The sequence below is a fragment of the Pan troglodytes genome, chromosome 9, assembly GCF_028858775.2.
Source record: "Pan troglodytes isolate AG18354 chromosome 9, NHGRI_mPanTro3-v2.0_pri, whole genome shotgun sequence".
NCBI classification, from domain to species: Eukaryota; Metazoa; Chordata; class Mammalia; order Primates; family Hominidae; genus Pan; species Pan troglodytes.
The window spans coordinates 40,083,786-40,109,394 of record NC_072407.2 but is presented as its reverse complement, the minus strand read 5'-3'; the positions used below and the strand labels follow the sequence as shown (position 1 = coordinate 40,109,394).

The 25,609-nt window shown below is 43.8% G+C and overlaps 1 protein-coding gene across 5 annotated transcripts in view; it reads right to left on the bottom strand.

Annotated features, from left to right (window-relative positions):
- The window catches only part of LDLRAD3 (low density lipoprotein receptor class A domain containing 3), a 287,680-nt gene that overhangs the window by 135,261 nt on the left and 126,810 nt on the right, over positions 1 to 25,609 (bottom strand). For 4 of the 5 annotated variants that reach the window (XM_001142392.7, XM_003312987.4, XM_009460233.5 and 1 more), the window contains one exon: positions 13,045 to 13,170. In XM_001142392.7, coding sequence (XP_001142392.2) covers positions 13,045 to 13,170 — 126 coding nt within the window. Of the gene's footprint in view, positions 1 to 13,044; positions 13,171 to 16,480; positions 16,783 to 25,609 lie in introns of those variants that run through there. The other variant, XM_016920665.4, reaches the window with a different exon arrangement.

Here is a 25,609-nt window from a genome sequence, read left to right as displayed (position 1 = left end):
GACTAAAATGGGCCAGACATGGTGACTCACACCTGTAATCCCAGCACTTTGGGAGGCTGAGGTGGGTGGATCATTTGAGGTCAGGAGGTCAAGACCAGCCTGGCCAACATGGTGAAACCCTGCCTCTACTAAAAATACAAAAATTAGCTGGGTGGTAGTGGCGCATGCCTGTAATCCCAGCTACTTGGGAGGCTGAGGCAGGAGTATCGCTTGAGCCTGAGAGGCAGAAGTTGAAATGAGCCGAGTCCGTGCCACTGCACTCCAGCCGGGGTGACAGAGTGAGACCCCATCTCAGAAAAGAAAAGAAAAGAAAAGGCTCAAATGTTTACTTATAAAGAATAGATACCATGTGTTATACTGTTACAATGCCAGGGCTGGCTAACTGTTCCTATCAAGGGCCGGACAGTAAATATTGTAGGTTTTGGTAGCTGTTTGGTCTTTTGTCTCTGTTGTAATGACTCAACCTTGCCATTGTGTCACAAAGCAGCCACAGGCAATTTGTAAATGAAGGGCATACTATGTATGCATACAGCTTTATGTACAAAAACTGGTGCTAGGCAAAATAGGGCCATAGTGCATCAACTGATGCTGTATTGTAGTGAAAAATCAATGAACTGGTGTCAAGATGGATAAATCCCACAAATACAATAGTGAGGGAGAAAAGCAAGCAGTGATGGTGCCAGGAAGCAGACAAATGCCTGGGCAGACAGGGGCGAGTCCCCGGTGAAACCCCACCTCCAAGCCAAAGACAGTTTAAAGCCTGAAAGCCAAGCTACAAGTCAAATCCACAGACCAGATTGAGAAACTGTCTTCTTATTTGGTGCACTCTCCTCTGATGGATCCCCACCATCACCTATTTTACATATACCTACCCTTTCCTAATTGGTTTTCTACACTGTCACGCCCACCTTTGAGTGGTGTCTTCACTTTAACCTTTTTTGCACAGTCACAAACCAATCAGCATGGACTCCCCATTCTGAGTCCATAAAAAGCCCTGGACCAAGACACACTGGGAGAGAAAACCACCCCTGCATCCCCTCTCCACTGAGAGCTGTTCTATCACTCAATAAAAATCTTCTCTACCCCCACTCACCCTTCAAATTGTCAGTATATCTCATTCTTCTTGGACATGGGACAAGAGCTCAGGAACCACTGAACATGGGCACAACCTATAACACAGGTGGGCTGAATGGGCAGGGTGCCTCCAGCAGCAGACCTGGGGTGCAGTAAGGCCCGGGCGGGGCAGGGAGCGTCACTGCCTGTGGAGGTACCCGACTGGCAAAGTGGCCCAGAAAAATCCTGTGTCAGTAGTAGGCTATGTACTGTACTATATTACGTTAATATGAAGTTACCCCATGCAAGAGAATGCTACTTATCATAGCAGGATTAAAAAAATATATACAGAAAGAAAAAAAAAACCTTAATGGGAATAAACAACCCCAAGTCCAGAGCAATGGATGCCTCTGGAGAAAAGAGAAGATCCCAAAGAGGCATGGCTGAGATTTCTAATTATATTTGGTAATATTTTATTATTTTAAAATTCTGAAGCAAATACAGCAACACAATGATACATTTTTGAAACTGGATGTTGGGAATGCAGGTGTTCATTTTACTTTACTTTTCCTTTTCAGTATGTTTGAGAAACTTCGCTAAACATTTTTGAACGTCTAGTCTAGCAGAAATGTTTCAGTGAGCACTCACTTCCCTTCCCTTTTACTCTCCCATCATAAAGCTCTCCCTGGTCCACAAACACCTCTTAATATTTAGTATCTTTCACACTCAGGGGCATAGTTACTCAGGAGACATAGCTATATCCTTGTATACAACCACACCTAGCATTCCACCTTGTCAATGACTCCTCATAAAACACAGTGTAATCTGCCCCATCCTTTGCAGGGCAGAAAAAACAGAAGCAGAGGATGGTAGAGGAACACAGCCCAAACCTAGCAGCAAGCCACAGAAAAACGCCTCCCAACCATCAAAATATACATCACAATGTTCATGCCTTGAAAGTGCCAGGAGCTTCCTCAAGGAAAAGGCCTCAGGCCATCACCTCTCTCAGGGTCTATGGCTTCTCCATTTACGTAAATTCCAACAAGTTCTGTATTCCAGCTCCCAAGGACAAAGCAAATAAAAAGGGAGGGGGATGCCACTTACTGCCTTGCAGACAAACTGGCAGCAAGAAATAAAAGCTGACAGCCAGAGAAGGGGACAGAAACGCTCTAAAAAGCAACCTCAAGAATTCCAAAAGCTAAAAATTTGATCACATGGTGGTAGAGAGTGGAAAAATAGATAACAGAGACTGGGAAGGGTGAGCAGGGGGAAGGGAGGAAGATAAAGAGATGAAGAGAAGTGGGTTAAAGGATACAAACATACAGTGAGATAAAAGGAAACCAGAGTAGGGTGAATATACTTAACAAAAATGTACTGCACTTGAGTAATGGACAGCTGAATACCCTGACTTGATCACATCATGCATTATGTGTATGTAACAAAATTTCTCCTGTACCCCATATATATGCATAAATTTAAAAAATAAAGATAAAAATATTTTTAAAAGAATTCCAAAAGCACAACAGCCTAGAATATTTCAAAAAGAGACTAGAAGGTTCTAAAAAGGAGCCAAAGGCAACCCTGTATTATAGCCTGGTCTAAAAATTAATGTTCCTAAGAATGACCCTGTGCTACTACAAAAAAGGTACATGTTGACAAAGCCAAGATTCGATTCATCTCAGAGAGATTCCTGTTGATGGTGTTGAAAGGCATAAATATTCAGTTATTAAGCAGACTTACTTAACCAGAGTGGCAGATCTCTCCAAAGACCCCAGACAGCTCAGATTTCACTACATTTCTTCCAGACCCTCTGCAGCTATTTACTTGGCTCAGCCAGATTTCAGAATGATTGCATTTGGGACTATGGTAGACAAGTCTTAGGGGTTTCTGTGGTCCCATGGGGCCTGGTCCAGGACCCCGGAAATAGTAAATGCTCAATGAACAGATCATAAACAGACCAGGAAACATTTCATCCTCTGGGATGTTATGTTTCACTATCTTTTAGCCATATTTAACGTGCTCCAAATGTTTGTTTTCTTTGTCCTCATTGTGGCTTACCAGTCACTGAGAAATGTATTATGTTACTCAGTTAACTGGGGAGAGGAACATTGTATTTTACAATATTTATTTCACTAGCGGTGGAAAAAATTGTCTGCAGAGTTAACTTCAAAAACTGAAATCATAGGCTCAAAAGCTCCTTGGTTATTATTACCCAAAAAAACACAGGGTTCTAAAGCTCTATTTCCCAAGCCACAACACTCAGGAAAAAGAACTTGTCTCTCTCTCTGGCAGAGGAAGGGAGGGAGGGAGGCAGGAGTGAAGGGAACCGCTTAGTGGTTAATTAAACTGGCAGGGTTTACTTCAACCACATCTAAAAGATAAGACCGAGGGACCACTGCGGTCTCCCAAAAGCAACTGACCTGCTTCAAGGCAGGAAATGAAGCAATCTGTCTACAGTAGGACTTAGGAAATGTACTCTTTAATTCATTTAAAGTCTGTGAAGTCAGCTCCTCTCCTACCTCAAAGGGTCTTGACAAAAACACATAAATGAGAAACTCCTTGTCATTAGCCCCCACAATTCCCATCGGTTCCTCCATCCTGAGGTGGTCACCACTCACTTCCCAACCTCATAGCCTCCACACGGTCCTTGTCTTCCCAGCCCCAATTTCCCTGGAAACCAGGCAACTGAGGGAGAGGGGGCTGCACTGAGACTTCTCTTCTAGAGGATAGAGGGCGCCTGGCCCCAGGAAACCAGAGCCCACTGAAGCAGTCTCCCTGCAAATCATCCCAACAACAAGCCCTGCACCCTTTGTGACTTGGAAAATGCTCGCTGCCTTGACCTTGGCTTGCCTATGGACACCTGTCAGTTCCTCCTTCCTAAGTCTGCTCAACAGGTCCTCTGGGCCTCTCCCAGCCCCAAGGCTACCAGGTCCCCCAGCCTCAGCAGCCTTTCCCCCTCGAAGACAGAACATAGCCTATGTACAGCCGCATTCTGCACATGGAACTTCTTCTGTGTCTGTAGGAGAGGAAAGGGCCGCCACTCTGGGTAAGCAGGCAAGACGCAAAAATACTTCAGTCTTGCTTCCCTTTTCCTCAGGCTCCAAGGACTCGAGGATTTTAATTTTCAAAACCCCTCTAGAGTCAGTGCAAGGGGCCACTGGCAGAACTCAGTCATTGCTAATGGTAGTCTGTTTCTTCCTTGTCGGTAAAGGCTTCCTGGACATGGTTATCTCCTGTCCAACACCCAACCCTGCCTTTTCCGGGAACAAGTCCAGTATCACTGCTTCAATCACCACCTTTCTGTGGATAGCTCCCTAAACCTTCCCCCAGAAATAAACATCTTTCTCCTACTGCCTCATGGGTTCCTCTGCCTGAACATGCTCTCACCTCAAACTCTGCATGTCTGAAACTGACATTCTCCCTTCTGCTCCTAGCCTCTCCCTCTTCCTGTGGTCCTACTGCTATGAAAGGGCCACCATTTCCCAGTTCCCCAGTCTCCCATCATGTGATCTTCTTCCTCTCCTCATCCTGCATCAGCTCAGTATCAACTGCTTCTCACTGAGTATAAAATATAACCTTTTATATTCTCAACTTCTTATGATCTGCCCCAGCTGACAATTCCAAGCATACATTTTGCTGTAGTGGTTAGAAGTGAAAGTGTGAAGTCCACCTGGGCTCAAATTTCAGCCTACCACTTCACTAGCTATATGATGTTGGAAAAATTATTCAACTTCTCTAAGCCTCAATGTCCTCATCTATAAAGTGAGGACAAAAATAATGTCTCTGTCATAAGCTTTTATAAAAATTAAATGAGCAAAGCATGGAAAATAGCATGTGGGCCATAGCAGGTGCTCAATAAATGTTTATTATAATAATTATTAGCCAGGCATGATGGCTCAAGCCTGTAGTCCCAGCACTTCAGGTTGCTGAAGTGGGAGGATAGCTTGGGGCTAGGAGTTTGAGACCATTCAAGGCAGCATAGCAAGACCCCTTCTCCACAAAAAAAAAAAAAAAAAAAAAAAGTTTAAAAATTAGCCAGGCAAGGTGGCATGCACCTGTATTTCTAGCTACTTAAGAGGCTGAGATGGGAGTATCAATTGAACCCAGGTGTCTGAGGTACAATGAGCTATGATTGCACCGCTGCACTTTAGCCTGGGCAACAGAGTAAGACCCTGTCTCTAAAACATATGTATTGGGCAAAAATTAGCTGGGCGTTGTGGTACACTCCTGTAATCCCAGCTACTCGGGAGTCTGAGGCAGGAGAATTGCTTGAACCCGGGAGGCGGAGGTTGCAGTTAGCCGAGATCGTGCCACTGCACTCCAGCCTGGAGACAGAGCGAGACTCCATCTCAAAAAAAAAAAAATGTATTGGGAATACACATTCATATAATAGTTAAAAGTTCAGGCTCTGTATTTATACCGCCTAGGTTGATACCTCAACTATGCCACTTACTAAGTGTGTGAGTATGGGCAAGTTATTTATCCTTTCTATGTCTCTGTCCTTTATCTATAAAAAGGAGGTAATAATACTATCTACCTAAAATGAGATCATCCACGTAAAGCATGTAGAAACAGGCCATACACAAGGTAAGTGCTCAGTAACTGTCAGCCAAGCAGTTCACTTGCCCTGAAAGTTTGTATACAATACAGGCAAGTCAATATGCCATTACGAGAAAGCATGAGAAGTACCATTTATTCAGTATATGTTTGTCGCTTGCTAAGGCTGAGCCTGACAATATACATGGCGCTGGAAATATAGCTGTGAGCCACACTATAATACCACCTCATGGCTGTCACAATGTAGTAGGGAAGACAGTAAGTGTGGGGAAGGATGAAGCAGGGGACAGAAACAGAGTGTGAGACTGGGGAGGAGAGGGGTCATTTTTCATAGAGTGGTCATGGAAGGCCTCTCTGATGAGGTGACATTTGTTTGAAGAAGGTCCTGTATGGTCTGAGAACACACAGGAGGATGACCCAGCCCAGCCTTGGCAAACCAGAAAGATTTCCAAAGGAAACCAGTCATATAAGAGTCTTTAAGGAGACCTTGATGATGCAGCTTTGGAGTACTGGGAGGAAAAATTCTCCTGTTGACACTTTTAGCTCGGCTAGTCCACCCAATAAACGACACAGCTTTCTGAGGCTACAACTGATAAATTGGCTGAGAGGTGAAGAGGAAATGGGGACTCTCATCTGGATTGACATGAATAGAGCTACAGAAATATGCCAGCAGTGTGGAGCTCTGTGCACAAAAACACAGACATACTAGCTAAATGATTCAGTGGTACTCAGAATTCAGGCAAGAATTTGTCATCAGTGGAGAGATACAGTCCAGGACACAGTGGTTTTTCTGGGCACAACCACACTAAAAGCTGTAGCAGAAGATCTTCAGCTTGAATCAATTTTCTATCGTGGTCCCCCAGAAACCCTGCCATTTCAGTTCTTGGCTGGAGTCCTCGTCCTTACTGAATGAGGACTGGGGTGAGAGCCGTGCTGCCAGCCAACCCAGGGTTTCACCTCCAGCCAAGAACGTATGAGGACAGCGGAAGAAAGAGGCCAAACAGCAAAAAGCAGAAAGGAAAAAAAGTCAAAGGGCAAAATCTCAGCATTGTGAAGCTCTAAAAGAAAATACTGGTTTTGGGGGGCTGGGTGGGGTGGCTCACACCTGTAATTCCAGTACTTTGGGAGGTCAAGGCAAGCAGTTGGCTTAAGCTCAGGAGTTCAAGACCAGTCTGGGCAACATGGCAAAACCCCACCTCTACCTTTTTTTTTAAATTTGGCTGGGTGCAGTGGCTCATGCCTGTAATCCCAGCACTTTGGGAGGCCAAGCAGGGTGGATTTCTTGAGGCTAGGAGTTCGACACCAGCCTGGGTAACAGGGTGAAACTCCGACACTACTAAAAACACGACAAAAAATTTAGCCTGGTGTGGTAGTGTGCGCCTGAAGTCCTAGCTACTCTTGGGCGGCTGAGGTGGAAGAATCACCTGAGCCTGGGAAGTCAAGGCTGCAGTGAGCTGTGTTCGTACTACTGCACTCCAGCCTAGAAAATGAGAGTGAGACCCTATTTGGAAAAAAAAAAAAAAATTATATACACTGGGTTTTTGCTTATCCTCACTCCTGAGTGCAAAATGAATGCTAAACCTGGAAAACACATGTCTGCAAACCAAAGTTCTTTAAAAATATAACTCTCTAGTTATTTTTGTTAAAGTCAAGACATCACCAAACAGAACCACTTCTTTAACTTTTATTTATTTCTTCTCACCATTTCATTATGGAAGATTTCAGACATATACAAAAATACAGCCTGGTTTATTGAACTCCATGGGTTTAACAATTATCAACTCACTGAACATTTTGTTTCAATCCCTGATGGAATTGGCTTGAAGTGCATCCCAGATAGCACATAATCTCTTTATATACTTCACTATATTTCTAAAAGATAAGGACTTTAAAAAATAGACACAATATCATTCTTACAATTAAAAATAAATAATAATGCCTTAATATCAAGTATCAAACCATGATTTAAATTTCTCTATCTCAATTTTTTAAATAGTTGATTTGTATGATCAGCATTCAAATATGGTCCACACATCACATTTAGTTAATTTGTCTTTTACTCTCTTAATCTGTAAGTTCCCTTTTCCTCTGTTTTTTTTCTTAGAGTTTATTTATGAATGAAACTGGGTCTTAAAGAATTTCCCACATTCTATATCTAAAACTTTGCCTCCCTGTGGGGTCATTAACATATTCCCCTGTCCCTGAATTTCCAGTAAACTAATGGTTAGATTTAGAGGCTCAATCAGATTCAGGTGGGATGATTTTGGCAGAACAATCTCATAATGGTGATGTGTATTCCTTTGCACTGCATCAGACGACTGTCTTTTTGTACTGCTGAAACTGGCTTATAGAAGTTCCTGCTCCAGGTCAGATGCAGTCATCACACCTCACTCTGGCTTTCCCACTGAATGTCACTTAAAAAACCTGAAGAGAATGCATGCAGTAGCTGTGAAGGGTAACTTGGAGCAGGCCAAATGGAGAATAAGACCAAAATTTAAACTATCACCAAAATGGTGGCGAGTTTACCGTATTTTCTCCCTTTTGGAGCCTCAGCGAACTGGAAAGAACCAGAGACACTAAGAAGAGAAAAGAGCTCAGAAAAGCTAACCCATAAAACTGTTTACAAACTCCTAGGATGATCCCCTCAAGCTGCATGCACATGGACCTGGTCCTAATCAGCACATTAAAGACTGAACTCACAAACTACTGGTAGGGGCATAGGCAGGATACATCCAAATAGCATTGCAAAAACAGCGTGAAAACGATTGTAACCATAGCCCACAGAGGGCTGGCAGAAAACTGTGGCCTGACCTGTGCAGGTCATTTACCTACAAAAACACATATATAAGCACTCCTGCTAGGCTTCAAATAAGACCCAGAGTGTCACACATAATAATCAAAATATCCAGAATATAATCCAAAATTTCTTGTCATATGAAGAACCAAGAAAATCTCAATTCATTTGGGTTAAGACAATCAACAGACAAATGCCAAGATGACACAGATGTTGAAGTTATATGATGAAGATTTTATAGCAGCTATTACATAAATGCTCGAGTAAGCAATCACACACTCTCAAAACAAATGGAAAAACAGAAAGTCTCAGCAAAGAAAGATATAAAGAAAACCAAAAAGAAATTTTAGAACAGAAAGATACAGTAACTGAAATTTAAACAACTAAACAAAACAAAACACTATATAGGCTTGAAAGCAGACTGGAGATGACAGATGAAAGAGTAAGTGAGCTTGATGACAGATTAATAGAAATTGTCCAATATGAACAATAAAAAGAAAAAGGAGTGATTAAAAATGAACAGAGTTCTGGTGTGGTGGCTCACGCTTATAATCCCAGCACTTTGAGAGGCTGAGGCGGGCGGATCACTTGAGCTCAGGAGTTTGAGACCAACCTGGGCAACATATCAAAACCCACCTCTACAAAAAATACAATAAAAAAAAAATTAGCCAGGCATGGTGGTGCATGCCTGTGGTCCCAGCTACTCAGGAGGCTGAAGAGGGAGGATCACTGGAGCTCAGAAAGTTGAGGCTGCAGTGAGCCATGATCGCACCACTGCACTCTAGCCTGGGTGATGGAGTGAAACCCTGACCTACCCCCCAAAATATAAAAAAATAAAAACTCACAGAGCCTCAGGGACTTGTGGGACTATAAAAACAGATTTAACATTGTTGTCATTAGACTCCCATAAAGAAAGGAGAAAACGTATAGTACTTTTAAAATATCTGAAGAAATAATAGCTGAACATGTATAGCAAAAGACAAAAACCTACAGATTCAAATAGCTCAGAGAACCCTAACAGGATAAACTCAAAGAAATTATACCCAGACACGCTATGATCTAAATGATGAGAACTAAAGACAAAAAAAAAAAACACTTAAAAGCAGCTAAAGAAAAATGATATATAATCTATGGGGAAACAACTTGAACGACTGTAAATTTCTCTTCAGAAATCGTAAAAGCCAGATAGAAGTGGCATACTTAAAGTGCTTATAGAAAAGAACTGTCAGCTCAGAATTCTATATGCAGTAAAAATATCCTTTAGGAATGAAGGTGAAATAAAGACATTCTCAGATGAAGGCAAGCTAAGATAATTTGTTGCCAACTTCAGAAGAATTGCTAAAGGAATTTCTTCACAGAGGAGGAAAATGATACTAGAAGAAGACTTGGCAATATCATGAATGAAGGAAGAGTGATCAAATGGTGAATATCTGGGTAAATACAATACCTTTGGAACTCTTCAAAATATGTTTGAATATTTAAAGCAAAAATTAAAACACGGTCTTGTGGGGTGGCTAATGTACACAGATGTATTATATAAGACAACTATACTCTAAAGCGACCTAGAGAGTGGCAAGGTTTCTATTAATACATTCTACTTGAAGTGAATCCATACAGATTCAAAGCTGTGAGAAGACTGACTGGTAGATTCAGGAGTTTTCAGCCTGATCTCTCCATTATGAAGGCCCCATCAATTTTTTACCTAATGGTTTTAAGCAGTCATTGATGATCATTACCTAGACCCATTTTTCATTAGGAGTTACAAAATGAAGATACTCTAACTTCTTTATTCTTCTATTAGCCAGTATTCTTCAATAAAAAATAACCTTTTAAAGTCAGCTATTTGATTACTCTGAAGTATAATTCACATAGGAACGAGGGGATAAATAGTTTGACTCATACTTTTATTCACCACTTTCCAACATAGTGAGCTAGAATCACTATTTTTTCTAATTAAAAAAATTGTATTTACTTATTTATTTTTATAGGGATGGGGTCTTGCTATGTTACCCAGGCTGACCTTGAACTCCTGGGCTTAAGCAATCCTCCCACCTCACACTCTCGAGTAGCTAGGGTTAAGACGGGTGCCCCACCTCGCCTGGCTTCAGAACCACTATTTTTAAACGGTAGCTACGTCAGAGGAAGATGCTGGCTTAATCCTCATTGGCATAGTTTGGAATGGGTATAATTTACTCATTTAGAAAATTAAAGACCAGACCAGGCATGGTGGCTCATGCCTATAATCCCAGCACTTTGGGAACCCAAGGCGGGAGGATTGTTTGAGCCCAGGAGTTCGAGACCAGCTTGGGCAACAGGGTAAAATGCCATCTCTACAAAAAAAAATTGCTTTTAAATTAGGAGGGTGTGGTGGCACGCCCCTGTGATCCCAGCTACTCACAAGACTGAGGTAGAAGGATTAGCTGAGCCCAGAAGGTTGAGGCTGGAGTGAGCTGTGATGGCACCACTGCACTCCAGCCTGGGTGACAGAGCAAGACCTTGTCTCAAAAAAAAAGAGAAAATGAAAGACCAATGTCCAAACATTTAAATCATACAAGGTCTTTAACTATGGCAGGGAATATATAGGATGACATAATCATTTAGAATGCTTATACTATAATGTGTCATACTTGCATTTTATTGCCATTGGATTATTCTGGCGTGTGTGTGTGTGTGTGTGTGTGTGTGTAATTTCTCCCTTAGATTATAAAATCCCCATGGACAGCAGGAAGCAGAGATCAAGCTGATACTCACTTACTAAACGATTAACTAAAATACAAAAGAAGTATATTGTAAGTCCAAAATCAAAGGCAAAATCCTAGTAACTATGGTCTTCTCTTACAGTTTTGTTTTAAACCACTATTTTAAAAAATCAATTACTCTGTGCCAGCCATTATACTGAGTACTTTTCAGTTATTATTTCATCTAATTCTCCAGCAATCTAATATCTCCAACAATGGGATAAATATGAATAGTGTCTCATTCTAACTTACGGGATATGGGCAGTTTTGCTTTCTTCTTTATACTTGTCTATATTTTCCAAGTTCTTTACAATAATGAGAAGAAAAATATTTATTAAAATATGTGGTGGGGGTACAAAAAGGGATGAATAGGACAAGCACAGAAAATGTTTAGGGCAGTGAAACTATTCCGTATGATAGTATAATGGTGGCTATGTGTCATGATATACTTATCAAGATCCATAGAATGTTCAACACCAGAGTGAACCCTAATGTAAATTATGGACTTGATGTGTTAACACAGGTTTGATCGTAAAGACTGTATCACACTGGCCGGGGATATTAATAATGGGAGAAGCTGTGTATGTGTTGGGGCAGAGGATTTGGAAAATCTCTGTACCTTCCTCTCAGTTTTGCTGTGAACCTCAAACCCCTCTAAAACATAAAGTCTTTTATATATATATGCACAGAAAATAAACGCGTAAGTTTGTTCAGAGCCAACGATAATTATGAAGGCTCAAGTAGTCTAAACATTTTGAGGAATGAGGAAAGAAGAAGAAACAGTGACCAGAGTGACCAGTGGCAGGTATGAAGCAACCTGATGGGCGAGCTGGGCCAGTATTAAAGGCGAAGAAGAGAGGCTTGAAGGTCACTGAGGCTGCTGTACGCAAAGTCATTGTGGACAGCAGGATGCTAAAAGGAAGGATCTGCATGTATCCAAGGCAAGGAGTAGTTAAACCCAACAGCAAGACTGCTAAGCTGCAAGGAAAGAGGGAGTGAACATGAGTGTGTGTGTGCATGCACACTGATACCAGGGGAATATTATACAGCAGGTAAAACAAATCAGGGTGGTCACAGTCAAGGACATTAACTTCATCTATGCTACTTGAACTGTTTTTTCAAGAATAAATTTTTATAGTATACATACAACTAACATATAAACACTTTTTGTTTGAGACAGGGTCTCGCTCTGTTGCCCAGGCTGGAGTGCAGTGGTGCCATCTCAGCTCACTGCAGCCTTGACCTCCCAGGCTCAAGCATCCTCCCACCTCATCCTCCTGAGTAGCTGGGACTAGAGGCATGTGCCACCATGCCTACTTAACTTTTGTACTTTTTGTAGAGATGGGGTTTTACCTTGTTGCCTAGGCTGGTCTTGAACTCCTGGACTCAAGCAATCCTCCCTTCTCAGCCTCCTAAAGTGCTGAGATTACAGGTGCAAGCCACCACACCTGGCCAACTTTTTAAATAAAAGAATTCAAAGTAAGAAAAAAGTAAGCAAACACATAAACATTAAGTGTTGTATCAATCAGATGAGGGTTTGAATGAACCTAGAAATGGCTCTGCTTCTTATGAGCTATGTGACCCTGGATGAGTTAATGTACTTCTCTAACTTGAAATTTCTTATCTGTTAACTAAGGATAATACATCTGCATTTGCAGAGCTATTGTCAGAACTGAAAATACAGCAAGCCTCAGGCTCAGTGCACTTGGTAGAGCCCCTGATAAATGGTGGCTGAACATTTACAGATTTACACAAGAAGTAGGAAAGAACAGAATCTGGGTAACAGAAGAGAATGCCTGAGCCTCTAGGTATAAGAAGCACATGATGAGGGTGACCAATGTGGACAAGTTTGGCTGGCGGGAAAGAACAAGGGATCACAGTGTTCAAGTGCGCAGCACTTACTGCAGTTCTCTTCATCGCTGCCATCGGGACAGTCCTCAAACCCATTGCACCGGAAGCGACCAATGATGCAATGGATGCCGCTGGCACAGGGGAAGAAGGTCGGGCCACATTTCGACTTAGCCTTGGCTGCAGGAAGAAAAAGAAACAGCAAGACATCAGGAGATGTTCTCAGATGACTGCATACTCATCCCACTAACACTGAATGTGAAAATAAGTCCACTTAAGATTTATCTTAAAGTCCTTGAAGCTTTCTTCTCATTACCACCACCCACCTCAAACACCCAGACAGATTGGACACCCACACGCCGCATTGTCTAGAGAGGAATGCTTCAAAAGTACCCAAGAGGATAACATAGCCCCTGCACCACAGCAGGTGCCAATCAAAATGTGCTGAACAAAGCCATGAACGAAGAACAGGTAAGTAAATGGATGACGAGTAGATGAAGGTGCTGAAGCACCAATCAAAATTCATTCCCTGAATGTCAAAGGAACTGTAATCAACATTAAGTAAGTATTCACCGTACTAGAAAGTGTGCTGAGAGCTTTGTATGGATCATCTCATTTAATCCACCCAGCAATCACCCAGTGGGATGCAGAAAAGAGGTAACAAAACAGAACTGAAACTGCTACGCTTACAAAGACCTCCTTGCAAGGTTGGCTCTTCCTTGGCTGGAGTCTGGGAACTTGGATTTTGGGAGACTTTGCACCACCCTAACTAACAAGAGTGGCTCACTGTGCCTAAACTGTTTATGCAAACAGTACAACTTACACCGAACACCCCTGCTTTCCTTACTTCTGGGAGGCTATAATTTTGGTACATGCTGAACAGAGGGTGCCTACATGATCAGCCCCTGATAAAAATTCTGGATACTGAGTCTCTAGTGAGTGTCCCTGGTGGATAACCTTCCACATATGTTGTTACATTACAACTCATTGCTAGGGGAATTAGTGCATCCTTTGGACTCAACTGGGAGAGGACTCTTGGAAGCCTCAACCTGGTTTCCTCTGGACTTTATTCCATTCGTCTTTTACCTGTGTTGATTTTGCTTTGTATCCCTTTGCTGTAATTAATCACAGCCATGAGTATGATCATATACTGAGTCCTGTGAATCCTCCTGGCAAATCACTGAATCTGGGGTGGTCTTGGGAGCCCCAAACAAATGAGTATGGTTCTTATCACCACTTCATAAATGCGCTTTGAGAGATGAAGTGACTTGCCCAAGGTCACACAGCTGGAAAATCAAGCACCGGGTGAGGCCCGGCATGCAGATTCCAGAAGCCCTGATCTCAACCAACTCAACAGCATTGCCTCTCTCTCTGCCAGAGGCTGTCACTTTTCACAACAGAAGCCAGACTCCTGCTCCAAATAAATTCTTCTTCCACTCATGCTGTACAAACAGTTTTAGCAGAAACTGCTGTAACTTGGGCTTGATTGAGTGTCCTGCTAAACCAAACAGCCCTGTGGGGTAATGTACTCTCCCGTTAATGGTTCTGGTGCTCTGGCTTGCGATTAGGAGATGTAAGATGAGATCTATTGCTACATCCCAGGTAGCAGGCCCTATGTAGCATCCCTCTTGTCTCCTGTCTTAGAGGCAGGACCCATGGTCCTCCAAGAAGGAAGGGCCATTTCTTTGAAACAAACAGGCAATAAATTACCTCCATGTTCTTGCTGTCTGTAACATGCTGACTTTGGCAACAGCCAACCCACAATCATCAGGGTTTTAAGGCCTGAAATGTTCCAGGTTTCAAAAACCCATGTGGCTTTGTTTCACCTTGGAACTTCTGTCATGGTACTGGTGTACTCTTCTCAAAGCATAAACTCCGGACAGTCCTGGGTTCAAATTCCAACTCTATCTTTTATGACTTTGGGCAAGTTTCTAAATTTTGCTGGACTTCAGTTTCCTTACTGTGGCATCCTGATAAGTAAGCAACAACAAGTAAGAGGGCCCAAGTCGGGGAGAACAATTGTTCCAAGAAATGGCTAATCACAAACCCACTGGCCCAACATCCTTTCATTAAATACCTCGTTCCACAAGTAGGCCCCTAGTCTAGCATGACCCTATAAAACTTTCCTCCAGCCCCTGCGGCTTTGCAGATAGCCCCTTCGCTGCTGTGCTGCCTCTTGCACCCATGCAACATATTTTTGTACTTTCGCTAACAAATCTGCCTTTCTTTACCTATGACTGTCTTGGTATTCTTTCACACCCACGACATCAGCCCCAACCAGTTGTATCCACAGCACTTATCAGTAAATTGGAGGTAATATCTACTTCCTTGGGCTCTAGTAAAGATTAAGTGAGATAATCTATACAAAACAGTATAGAGCATGGAATACAGTAGATGCTCAATTAATGGTAATGCTTATGCTATTTATCATCATCCTCATCCTCCTCATCATCATCATCACTAAGTTCATAGAATTTAAAAACTGATCCTTGGGCTGACAGAAATTTTTGTCTGGTGACCAAAGTTTAGAAAGCTTATTATGAAAGGTCTCTATAAACTGGTATGAAGTGATTTCTAGGACATACTGATAAGTCAAAAAAGTAAAGTAGAAAAGAGTATCTATAGTACTGATGGCAGCAGTGGGCTGTTCAGAGTGGCCGCTGCCATCACACTAGCTGCAGTGAGGAAGCGTGAGCTGTGGAAGCAGGAGCAGCTGCAGGAGCAGCAGTGGCGGCAGTAGGTCCCCTGTGCCCTGCGTCCCTGAGGGAGCCAAAAACCCCACCCTCACACGGCCTGGTAGGATCCTCTCCCAGACCTGAAGCCTCTGCCACAGTCTTAACCTCGCTCTCTGCTGTATCCCAGGGGCCTGCGAGCACCCAGCTGATGGCACAGCTGGGACTTATGGGACTGGCCCTGGAAGCGTCAGGTTCATTTGTGTGGGGTTGACTGGGGCTGCCGTACCACCTGCACCTTGCCCGCCACCCTGGGAGCCACTGTGAAAGGGCCAAGCTGAATCATCCGCTGGTAGGGAAGCAGTGTGGTCGGTCATGGAGAGGCAGGCAGAGAGGGGCACTGAGGCAGAGCTGGGCCCAGGGCAGTGCCACACTCTACAGTGTCAGCAGAAGCATAGAGCAGGCAGGAGTCTCACCCTTCTGGGCATGGCTGCAGCCACCCGAATTGCAGCTGCAGATGCAGACATCTCTGTACTCCCTGGGCCCCCCTTACTCCCACAGGCTCAGAGGTGTCTGCTCCAGCTCCCTGGCCTCTCCCTGCTGTCAGCACCCACTCAGATCATGGAGCAAAGTTGAGGCTGAGCCTGGGAACTGTTGCAACCCAGCCGGATGTGCAGATGCTCAGGGCAGCACTGACACACAAGTCCCCTGCCACTTCAGCCGCCTCCGGACTTTGGGTGAAGACAAACATGGGAGGGAGACAAAGGGGGTGCTGAAGACAGCTTGGCACTGCCCTGCAGCTGCCCCTTGGTACAAACCTGGGCACCATGAAAGGCAGCAGGAGGCAGACATGCTCCTAGGCGGAAGGGGTAGGTCCCAGGTGAAGCCTAATCTTCAAGCCAGGGAAGGCCTGAGGCCTGAGGGCCAGGCTGTGGGTCCCGCAAACTGGAGTGGGAACTTTTCCAGGCCTGCCCATGGATTAATCAGCATGCACTTCCTCCCCTCTGAGGCCCATAAAAACTCTGGACTCAGCCAGACTTGAGGAGACAACAGGACAAGCTGCAGAGAGGAGCTACCCTCTCTGCTGAGAGCTGAACACTCATCAAGATACCCTGGCTATGGAGAGGAGCTGCCCACTGTGAGTCTCCTCTGAGCTGTTCTATTACTCAATAAAGTTCCCCTTTGTCTTGCTCACCCTCCACTTGTCTGCGTACCTCATTCTTTCCGGATGCAGGACAAGAACTAGGGACTCACTGAATGGCAAGGCTAAAAGAGCTATAACAGGGCTGAAACATGCTGTTTGCCCACCATGTTGCAGGAGACAAGAGGAGAGAAGAAGGAAGAGAAGAGCTGTGGCCCTTTGGGGAGCCCAGACCTAGGAGCAACCCCAAGCCAGGGTTGTGATACCCTCTTTAGGGCTCTGTGGTTGCTGGAGTCTCCAAGCTTCTGGGCACCACACTGCATTCCCCAGTGTCAGCCATGGAAGCTGCTTATGGTATGCCTGGTCCACCTGCAGCCTTGCAGGGAGCTGGCACCCATGCTGGTGCCTGGAGCTGCCTGCCCCACCACAGCTGGCATATCTGGCTGTGCAGTGGCTGAACTCCACGCTCGCTCACACAACCCTCACTTTTCTGCAACTGGCTTGCCCTTGGCAGGTATGGGATCTAGGCTGGTAGTGGGAGCCGAACGCTGCCTGCCAGGTCAAGTAGGCAGAGAAGTCCAGCAGGCCAGAGCAAAACTTGGGCAAAGGTGTCCCTGGCCACAGAAATTTCCAGTTGGCAAAGTGATACCCCAAAGATCCCGTAACAGTACTTTGCTGCCCTCCATATAAGAAGAGAAGGGGTATAAGAAAACATACATGTATTGGCTTATCTGTGCAAAAGAAATACAGGAGGATAAACCAGAAACTAAAGAGATTGGTTATCTACAGGGCGTGAGTGGGAAAGGAGTGAAAAAACATGGGGAACTGATATCAGACAAGATAACAGGATAAGAAGGTTACACATTTCTCTGAGTATATCTATCTGACTTAACATATACTTGTGTAAATATACTCAGAGCAGTGTATATCTTAGAACTATGGTAGTATTTTATATACCCCAAAAATAAACACTTAAAATCAATCACATGTGGGGAAAACTCAAAATGAAATATAAACAATAACAACTAAACATAACTGTATTACTAGTAAATAACACCACCACACTGAAGGGGATGGGGAAGAAAAGAACCAGCCTAAGTAACTCAGGAAAACAGTATGTTGACTAGATTCCATAAAGCTAAAGAAAAAAAAAATCTACAATACTGTACACTAGTCATATTTGTTTCTCCCAAGGGTATGGGTCATCAATTCTGAAACTGTCTTCTGGGTGCACTAGGGGTGAACAAATATGTAAATATATTGTAAGATTTCTGTCAGAGAAAGAAGTTGCAATAAAGAAAGTCGGAAGGCTAGGCCAGGCGCGTTGGCTGACGCCTGTAATCCCAGCACTTTGGGAGGCCGAGGTGGGTGGATCACAAGGTCAGGAGTTCAAGACCAGCCTGGCTAAGATGGTGAAACCTCGTCTCTACTACATATACAAAAAAATTAGCCGGGCGTGGTGGCAGGCACCTTTAGTCCCAGCCACTCAGGAGGCTGAGGCAGAGAACTGCTTGAACCCGGGAGGCGGAGGTTGCAGTGAGCCGAGATTGTGCCACTGCACTCCAGCCTGGGCGACAGAGAGAGACTCATCTCAAAAAAAAAAGACAGTGAGAAGGCTAAAGTGAATCCTGAGGCTTTGGTTCATTGAAACTGAACCAAAATTTCCAATGGAAATTTGAAGGAATTGGAGGTCACCAGTATGAACTCAAGGTCTTTAAAAATTAGACAGACAGGATGGATGGATGGATGGATGGATGGATGGATGGATGGATGGACGGACGGACGGACGGACAGACAGACAAAAATAAATATTGACTTGTGGGTATGTATGGGATAATGCACATACATACATTTCCTAGCTCTGTCTGCTGAGAGAAGACTAGAAGCAGTACATCTCAACAACAATAAGCACACCTAGCACCCAGATCTTGGTTTCTAAATACCATTATCCAGCAAAGAGAACCAACCTCCTTGGAGAAATAGTTGATTGCAGGAAGAATATACAAACAAGATGAACCCAGAGTATCTTCTGTTGCCAGAAGTGTCAAAATAAAGTAAATAAGTGTTCAAATATCATGGGGGCATGTCAAAAGGACACAGAAGTTAACCTGAAGTTCCCAATAGCCAAAGCTAGAACCATCCAAGCAACAAAATCAACAACGGTATCAGATTATGACACAGAGAATAAAATAAATATCTGAGGCCAACAAAATAAGGATCTAGTACCTGAGACTGATACCAAAAATTGTTGAATAAGTAAGTAAAAAGGGGAGAAAGGAAAGTTCTTCCTTATTGAAGACTTCTCATTAATAAATATAGAAGAGGTGCAGGAATCAGAAAGTCACCACGAAGCAGACACTATTGTAATAACTGTTACAGGCAAGATCAGGCAATGGATGCTAAATTTAGAAAATAAACACTTGAGGAGAAATAGGATATGCACAGTGTCAAAGTATCTTCCACAATATGTTATTAATTACAAAGAAAAAAATAGTAACTTGACAGTGGAGAAACTTGGTAGATACCATCTCAGCCAAGGGACCATGGTCAACATCATCAGTAATGAGATACACCAACACTACAGTCCCTTCATATAAGATGCTGTGTCAGGGGTCCCCAAGCCCACACAGATTCAATGATTCACTAGGCTAACTTCCAGGACTTGGCATATAATCAAAGCTAAGATTTCTTACAGTGAAAGGATAAAAAGGCCAAGGAAAAAGGTATATGAAATGAAGTCACAGGAAACCAGGCTCAAGCTTTCACAAGTATTCTTCCAGGGTAGACACACAGGATGTGCTTAATTCCTCCAGCAACAAGTTGTTGACAACATGTGTGAAATGTCATCCACCAGGGCAGCTCATTAGAGGCTCAGTGCTCACGGTTTTTATGAGAGGCTGGTCACACAGGCATTCTCGGTACACCAAATTTCCAGACTTCCAGCAGAAAAACAGCATCAACTACACTGTCTGCACAGCCAGTTTAGGCACAGTGAGCCACCATTAACAGTTGGGCAATGGGAAACCTACTGAAATTTAGGTTCCCAGATGCCAGCCAAGGGCCAATGTTCCAAGCAGACTTTTCAAAGGGCAGCAGTCAGGCCTGCTGCGTTAATGCTTTTTCTGCACAGATGGGCATTTTAGCTTCTGCTGGGAAAGTCTACAGTAACAGAAAAGCAGAGGAGTTCCATTTTCCAGGGTCAGGTTTGCCCCTCTGCCAGCTCTCCAGCCATCATGTCCTTCCAGACAGGTTCAAGCTTCTGACACACGGTCCTTGATCAGCCAGTCTGGTTCTGATCACCTTTTGAGGGATGAGGGAAGAACGCTTATAGGCTTTGCCATCTACGCTGAGAGTGTTTCCTCAAGCCTCAGCACATCACTCCTCTAGTAAGAACGTCACTGCCTTCCCATTACATTAGAATGAAACCTAGAGTCATCATGCTGCTCTCCAATTCCAGGCTTTCTCATGAAGGCCATGAAGATCTTCCCATCTTGGAAATCTTAACTACACAGGCTTCCTTGTTCCTTCTCAAGCCCAGCCAGCATATTCCCACCTCAGGGCCTTTGCACTCTCTGTTCCCACTGCCTGGAATGTCTTTTTCCCAGGGCTCAGCATGGCTCACTCCTCCATCTTACTCAGTCTCTTGAATCATTGCACTATCTGCAGTAGAATCTACACTCCCACCCTTAGTCGCTCTAACCCTCAGCCTTCTTTTCTTTCCCTTCACAGGACGCATCACTACTTGGTCTCCCCAGTTTTGTATTAAGCTGTTTGGCTAACGCCTCTGCCTTCCAGCCTCCAAGAACGTACACTCATTTGCATACTTTCATTTACCATTTTTAAAGGAGCTGCACCATACAGTGCCTACACCATGTGCCTCATAAATATTTGCATAATGTCCAAATGAACCTATAAAAGGAAAGAGTGAGGCCGGAGAACATGGCTAGCATTTTCTGAATGCTTAGTATGAGCTAAGCATTGCGCTCTGTTTCACAGATATCTTTTTCTTTAAGTTCTCACACACACACAAAAAAACATTTTACAGATAAGAAAACTGAGGTCCAGAAGTGAAGTAACTTGACACTGCTAATAAACAAAGTCAAGGTTCAAATCTTTCCCATGGCACAGCTGCTCTGCCGCCTCCTTAGATTTCTCTAAGGACCGGCCCAGCTCCAGAGGACTAGGTTTTATGGGAGAAAGAGAAAAGAGTGAAAATATGAATAATTATAAATGGATTAGCCATCATTCAATTAACCAGCTCTTTGGCCCTGCCCTTGCACCCTTTTCAGGAATTACTAATGAGACTTCCTGCCTGGTCAGCATGCTCAGTTGCTATTTATGTCAGGGAAGCTTGTCCTGTTATGATTTACATTTGCATCATCACATGCCTGCAAAGCAGATCACAGGCAACCAGCCGAGTGCCTGGCAGGGGCAGAGAGAAGCCTATCCCAGACAACAGCTGTCAGCTGCTCCCTGCCTGCATGACTTGCTACAGGGCTGTGGGGAAGGGGGGTCCTGGGCAAGGCCCCGACTGTCCCTCTCTCATCCCCTATTTCCACAAAGGGGAGATTTCCTCGTAGAACTCAGCAGCGCCTGACAGAAGGCGAAAGACTGACCCTGCCTGTCTTTAAAGTAGCCCTGACAAAGGCAGACAGGGTGACTCTACTCCATTGAATACTTGAATTCACCACTTTTCAAGGATCTGGTCCACAAACTTTTCAAAGCGGTAGCTTTCATTAGCAGGAAGATGGGGACCAAGGGTCTCCTGTGAGTTGGGTTTATTTCCTGATCTAAGTCATGTCCCCACTTTTTAGAGCCTACTTCCCACAGTCCTGGAATTCACAGATCAGCAAAATAAAAAATAAAAAAAGTAGATGAGAGTGGAGGAAAGACTAATACAATTGCCAACTTTTTATTTTACACAAAGACTTACAAAAACACCAGCAATGAGCTCTACTTACTAATACCCTAAATAAACAGCTGCCTTAGCATCCGAAATACAGGAAGGCAAAGTCTCAGAGTAAAGAACTCTCCACCCTGAAAGGGTAGAAACTTTATAGCTACATGTTCACTAGATGTCCTTATTTTTCCCATTTCACCAGAGGCCAGTGACAACCAGGTCATAAATCAGAGACAGTCCTGGGACCCATATTTGGGGTCCACGTGAGAACTAGAGGGGGCCAGGAGGCATTCCAGTGTCTCCAGGTTGTGATATCCTAAGGACAAAGACTCGTGTAACAGCTGGGGCACACAGGCAGTCCACATAGGTGCACTCAGTAACTAATTCTCACGTTCCACAGATGACAAAACTGAGGCCCAAAGAGGCAACTGGACTTGCCCAAAGTCACATAGCTATTTAGGGTCAGACTGGCCTATAGTCCAGTTCTTCTGCTCTTGAGTCCAGCTTCTTTTAACTACACTACACTTTAGGCAGGGTACCCTAGAGCCATACCTGATCAAACCCCTCATCTGGGACAGGTACAGGAGAGACTCCCAAGAAAAAGCCCTTCTCCCACAGGAGAACTTTCCAGGCCTTGTATAGAAGGCTCTTCCCCAGACATCATGCCTGTAGCTCCCAATCTGCCTGGGAAGGGCTCAGGGCTGCTCAAGGTCCGGGAGGATGATGGAAACTTCAGCATGGGCTTGCTGTCTCTGGCCACCTCCCCAGACTCTTCCCAGGCAGCAATCATACAAAAGAGCTGGACAGAGGCTGCAATGTGGAAGCCTCTCTGTTCCACCAGAACAGCCATGAAGTCAGCTAATCAGACCTGCTGCATCTCTCAGGCTATGGAAACAGCTCCTGCTGTAGCTGTGGGTCTCCAGGATCTCTCTTCTAGACCTCTGTGGTTGGCCAAATGAGCAACAGCTACTCACCTTCAACCCCTGCTCACCTCCCACTCCTGCCCCAGGATCCTGCCAGTATGTGGCTGAGAGAGCCCAACGAATGAGGAGCTGTTCCACAATATCACCACCCTTGTTTTTATAAACACAAGACATAGCTCACTGTGAAAAAGTCAAACCATGGAGAAACATACAAAGACAGATGTAAAATTTATAACAAATTGCCACCACGTGGGGAAGTATTCTGTGGACATTTTGGTAAACATGCTCTTACAGCATGGTCTCAAAAACTAGTGTGTGCAAATGGATTGCCCCAGGACGTTGTTAAAATGCAGTGGGTCTGGGGTGGAGCCTGGGATCCTGCATTCCTAACAAGCTCCCAGGCGATGCTGCTGGCTCCAGGTACCACACTTCCAATAGCAAAGAGCCACTGTCTTGTTCACTGTGTATCTCCAATGCCCAGAGAAGTGCCAGGCACACAGACTACTCAATAATTACTGACTGAATTAATAGGCAGAAATCTGAGCATGCAATTTTACTTAAATGCACCCTTAAAATATATGCTATTCTGAAACCTGTTTTTGCTACATAATATGTTGTAACATCTTTTCTTGTCAATAACTACTGGTACACATCATCATTTTTAATGGCTAAGGGTAACTTTACTGTGTCTATGTACCCATAAATCCCGTTACTGATGGACATTTGGGGTGTTTTCAATAAACAATGCACAGCCAGATACATATATTATTTTTCCCACTTGTATATTATCTCGTGAAGGTATAACTGCTAGGTCAAAGGATATGCATGTTTTACATTTTGGTATCCTTTTGACTGTTGACTGCCTCCTCCCTGAGGAACTGGTATTATCTTCTGGCCACAGACGGCTATGAGAAAAGCCTCCAGCCTAGGATTGTCTGCGATGGGCTGATTCTCTCATGTTGGCAATGACGCTCCTAGAAGCACAAAGGCTGAGAGCATCCCATGGTTCCTCTGCATTTTTGTTAAGTTGCTCCTTAACTGCTGCTGCACTCTATTATTCTCCATCCATCTCTGTCTCTTTTCATTTTAACATCTGTGTATTTCATTATTCTGCAAAGTAGGGGACACTCCTGTCTGGTCAAGGAAACCATGACTCTTCTTTTTATCATTCTAAATTTGCACCGGGTACAGGGCATCAATCTTTGCTGGAATTGGTTTTCCTGGGTTGCAGGAATCATGGGAAAATGCAGCATCCTCCTTCTGCAAGATGCTCCTTGAGTTGACTTTCCTGGGCTACATGGTCTCCTTTGACTAAGGACCTTGACAAAGGGCAAGGGCAGGCTCTCACTCTTAGGACTGTCCTACTTGCCAGTATTTCTCCAGAATTCCCCATCCTCTGGGGCAGTGTTGCAGAGAACAAGTCAGTGATCCACCTGCAGCAGGATCCCCAGGGACGCTTGTGAATATGCAGATTCCTGAGTCTCTCCCCTAGGGGAATCTGCATTTTTACTAAGCACACTAAGGATCTCAATAGGCACTAAAATGTGAACATCCTACTCTGACCGATTCTACTACCTTCTTATACCCACAGAGCAAATGGCCTCATGATTCCTTTCTTCCTGATGTTATTGCCGCTCCAAGAATCATGGCTACACAGCCAATGTGGGACCTACTCTGGCCATGACTCCTTCAAGCCAAGTCTAATACACCCCAGATAGAGGAGTTACCATGAGATGAATATCCACAAGGAAACAACTGGCCTCTTTATGATCTTTCCCCATTTCAACACTGCTCTCTTCTTCCCCATTTGTGTGCAAGATACAAATTCTGCTTCACACACAAAAGCTGTGGGCTCATATACAAATGGTTTTTGTTCAAGCAAAAAAGACCCTTTTTAGAGCTTTGAAACTTATTCAGTTCTGTCTACTTTGTAAGGATTTACATTTACCTGTGCCCAACAGAAAATAGGATTAAAGAGGCAATAAATAATCTGCCCCTATTTGGCCAATATCAAAATATTCCTAAGCATTCTATTACCTGTCTGGTGCTGAGTTAGTTGTGTGGGGATTCAAAAGCGAAGCTGACAGGCTCTCTCTGTGATAGTGGAAGACAGACAGGTAAAGGAGCCTCTGCATGTAATGCAAATAGTGCCCTGATGGGGGAGCTATAGGATGCTTAATCTCAAACTAGGAAGGAGGCTGGCATCAGAACAGGCTTCTCAGGGGAAGGTCGGTTTCAGCTGAGGTCGGCCATGGTCTAGGCGGAAAAGCAATATAATATTTACAGCGTGAGGCCTTACTCATTCCGTTTTTCATTCCACTAATATTAATTCACAAACTCTGTGTCGCAACTGCAAAGAATGAGAATACATAGAAGACACCTAGGCCACATTTGAAATTTTAGTGTTTGTGGAATTGTGGAATCAAAGATGTTCCAAGCCGCCTGTGTAAAGGCCTGGAGGCAGAACAATGTGGTAAAGGAGGAACTGAAAGGAGGTCAGTATGAACATGCTTCTCATATACGCAAAAGTACCTGGTATCTTTTCATTAATTTAAAAAAAAAAGCCCTATTTCTCATAAAAAAATGTGCTATGAACCAGTTACAATTCAGCTCACTGTAAAGATGTGAGAATGACAAGGGCTAATCAAAAGTATATGTTAGAAAAGAATCAAAGTATAAAATTCACATAATTTGAATCAACATGCACAGCTCCCCAAAGTGAAAACCGACATGTGGCCATTGCTAGCTAAAAACTGCAAAAAGCAGTCGATCTGATGTTGCTGCTATTAATATATTCAGTCCTCTAGCTCATTTGGTAAAAGGTCAAACTGTGGTTCCTTTGAAAATGACTTCATGGTTGGGGACAAGAAAGCAAAGAAGGCCTTGTAAAAATAACTGACTTCTAAAAAGTAATCTGCCTGGATTCTCCAGGAAATCTGGGGGCTAAACGGGGGAGCTCCTTTATTGTGGTCCCAAGGCAGAT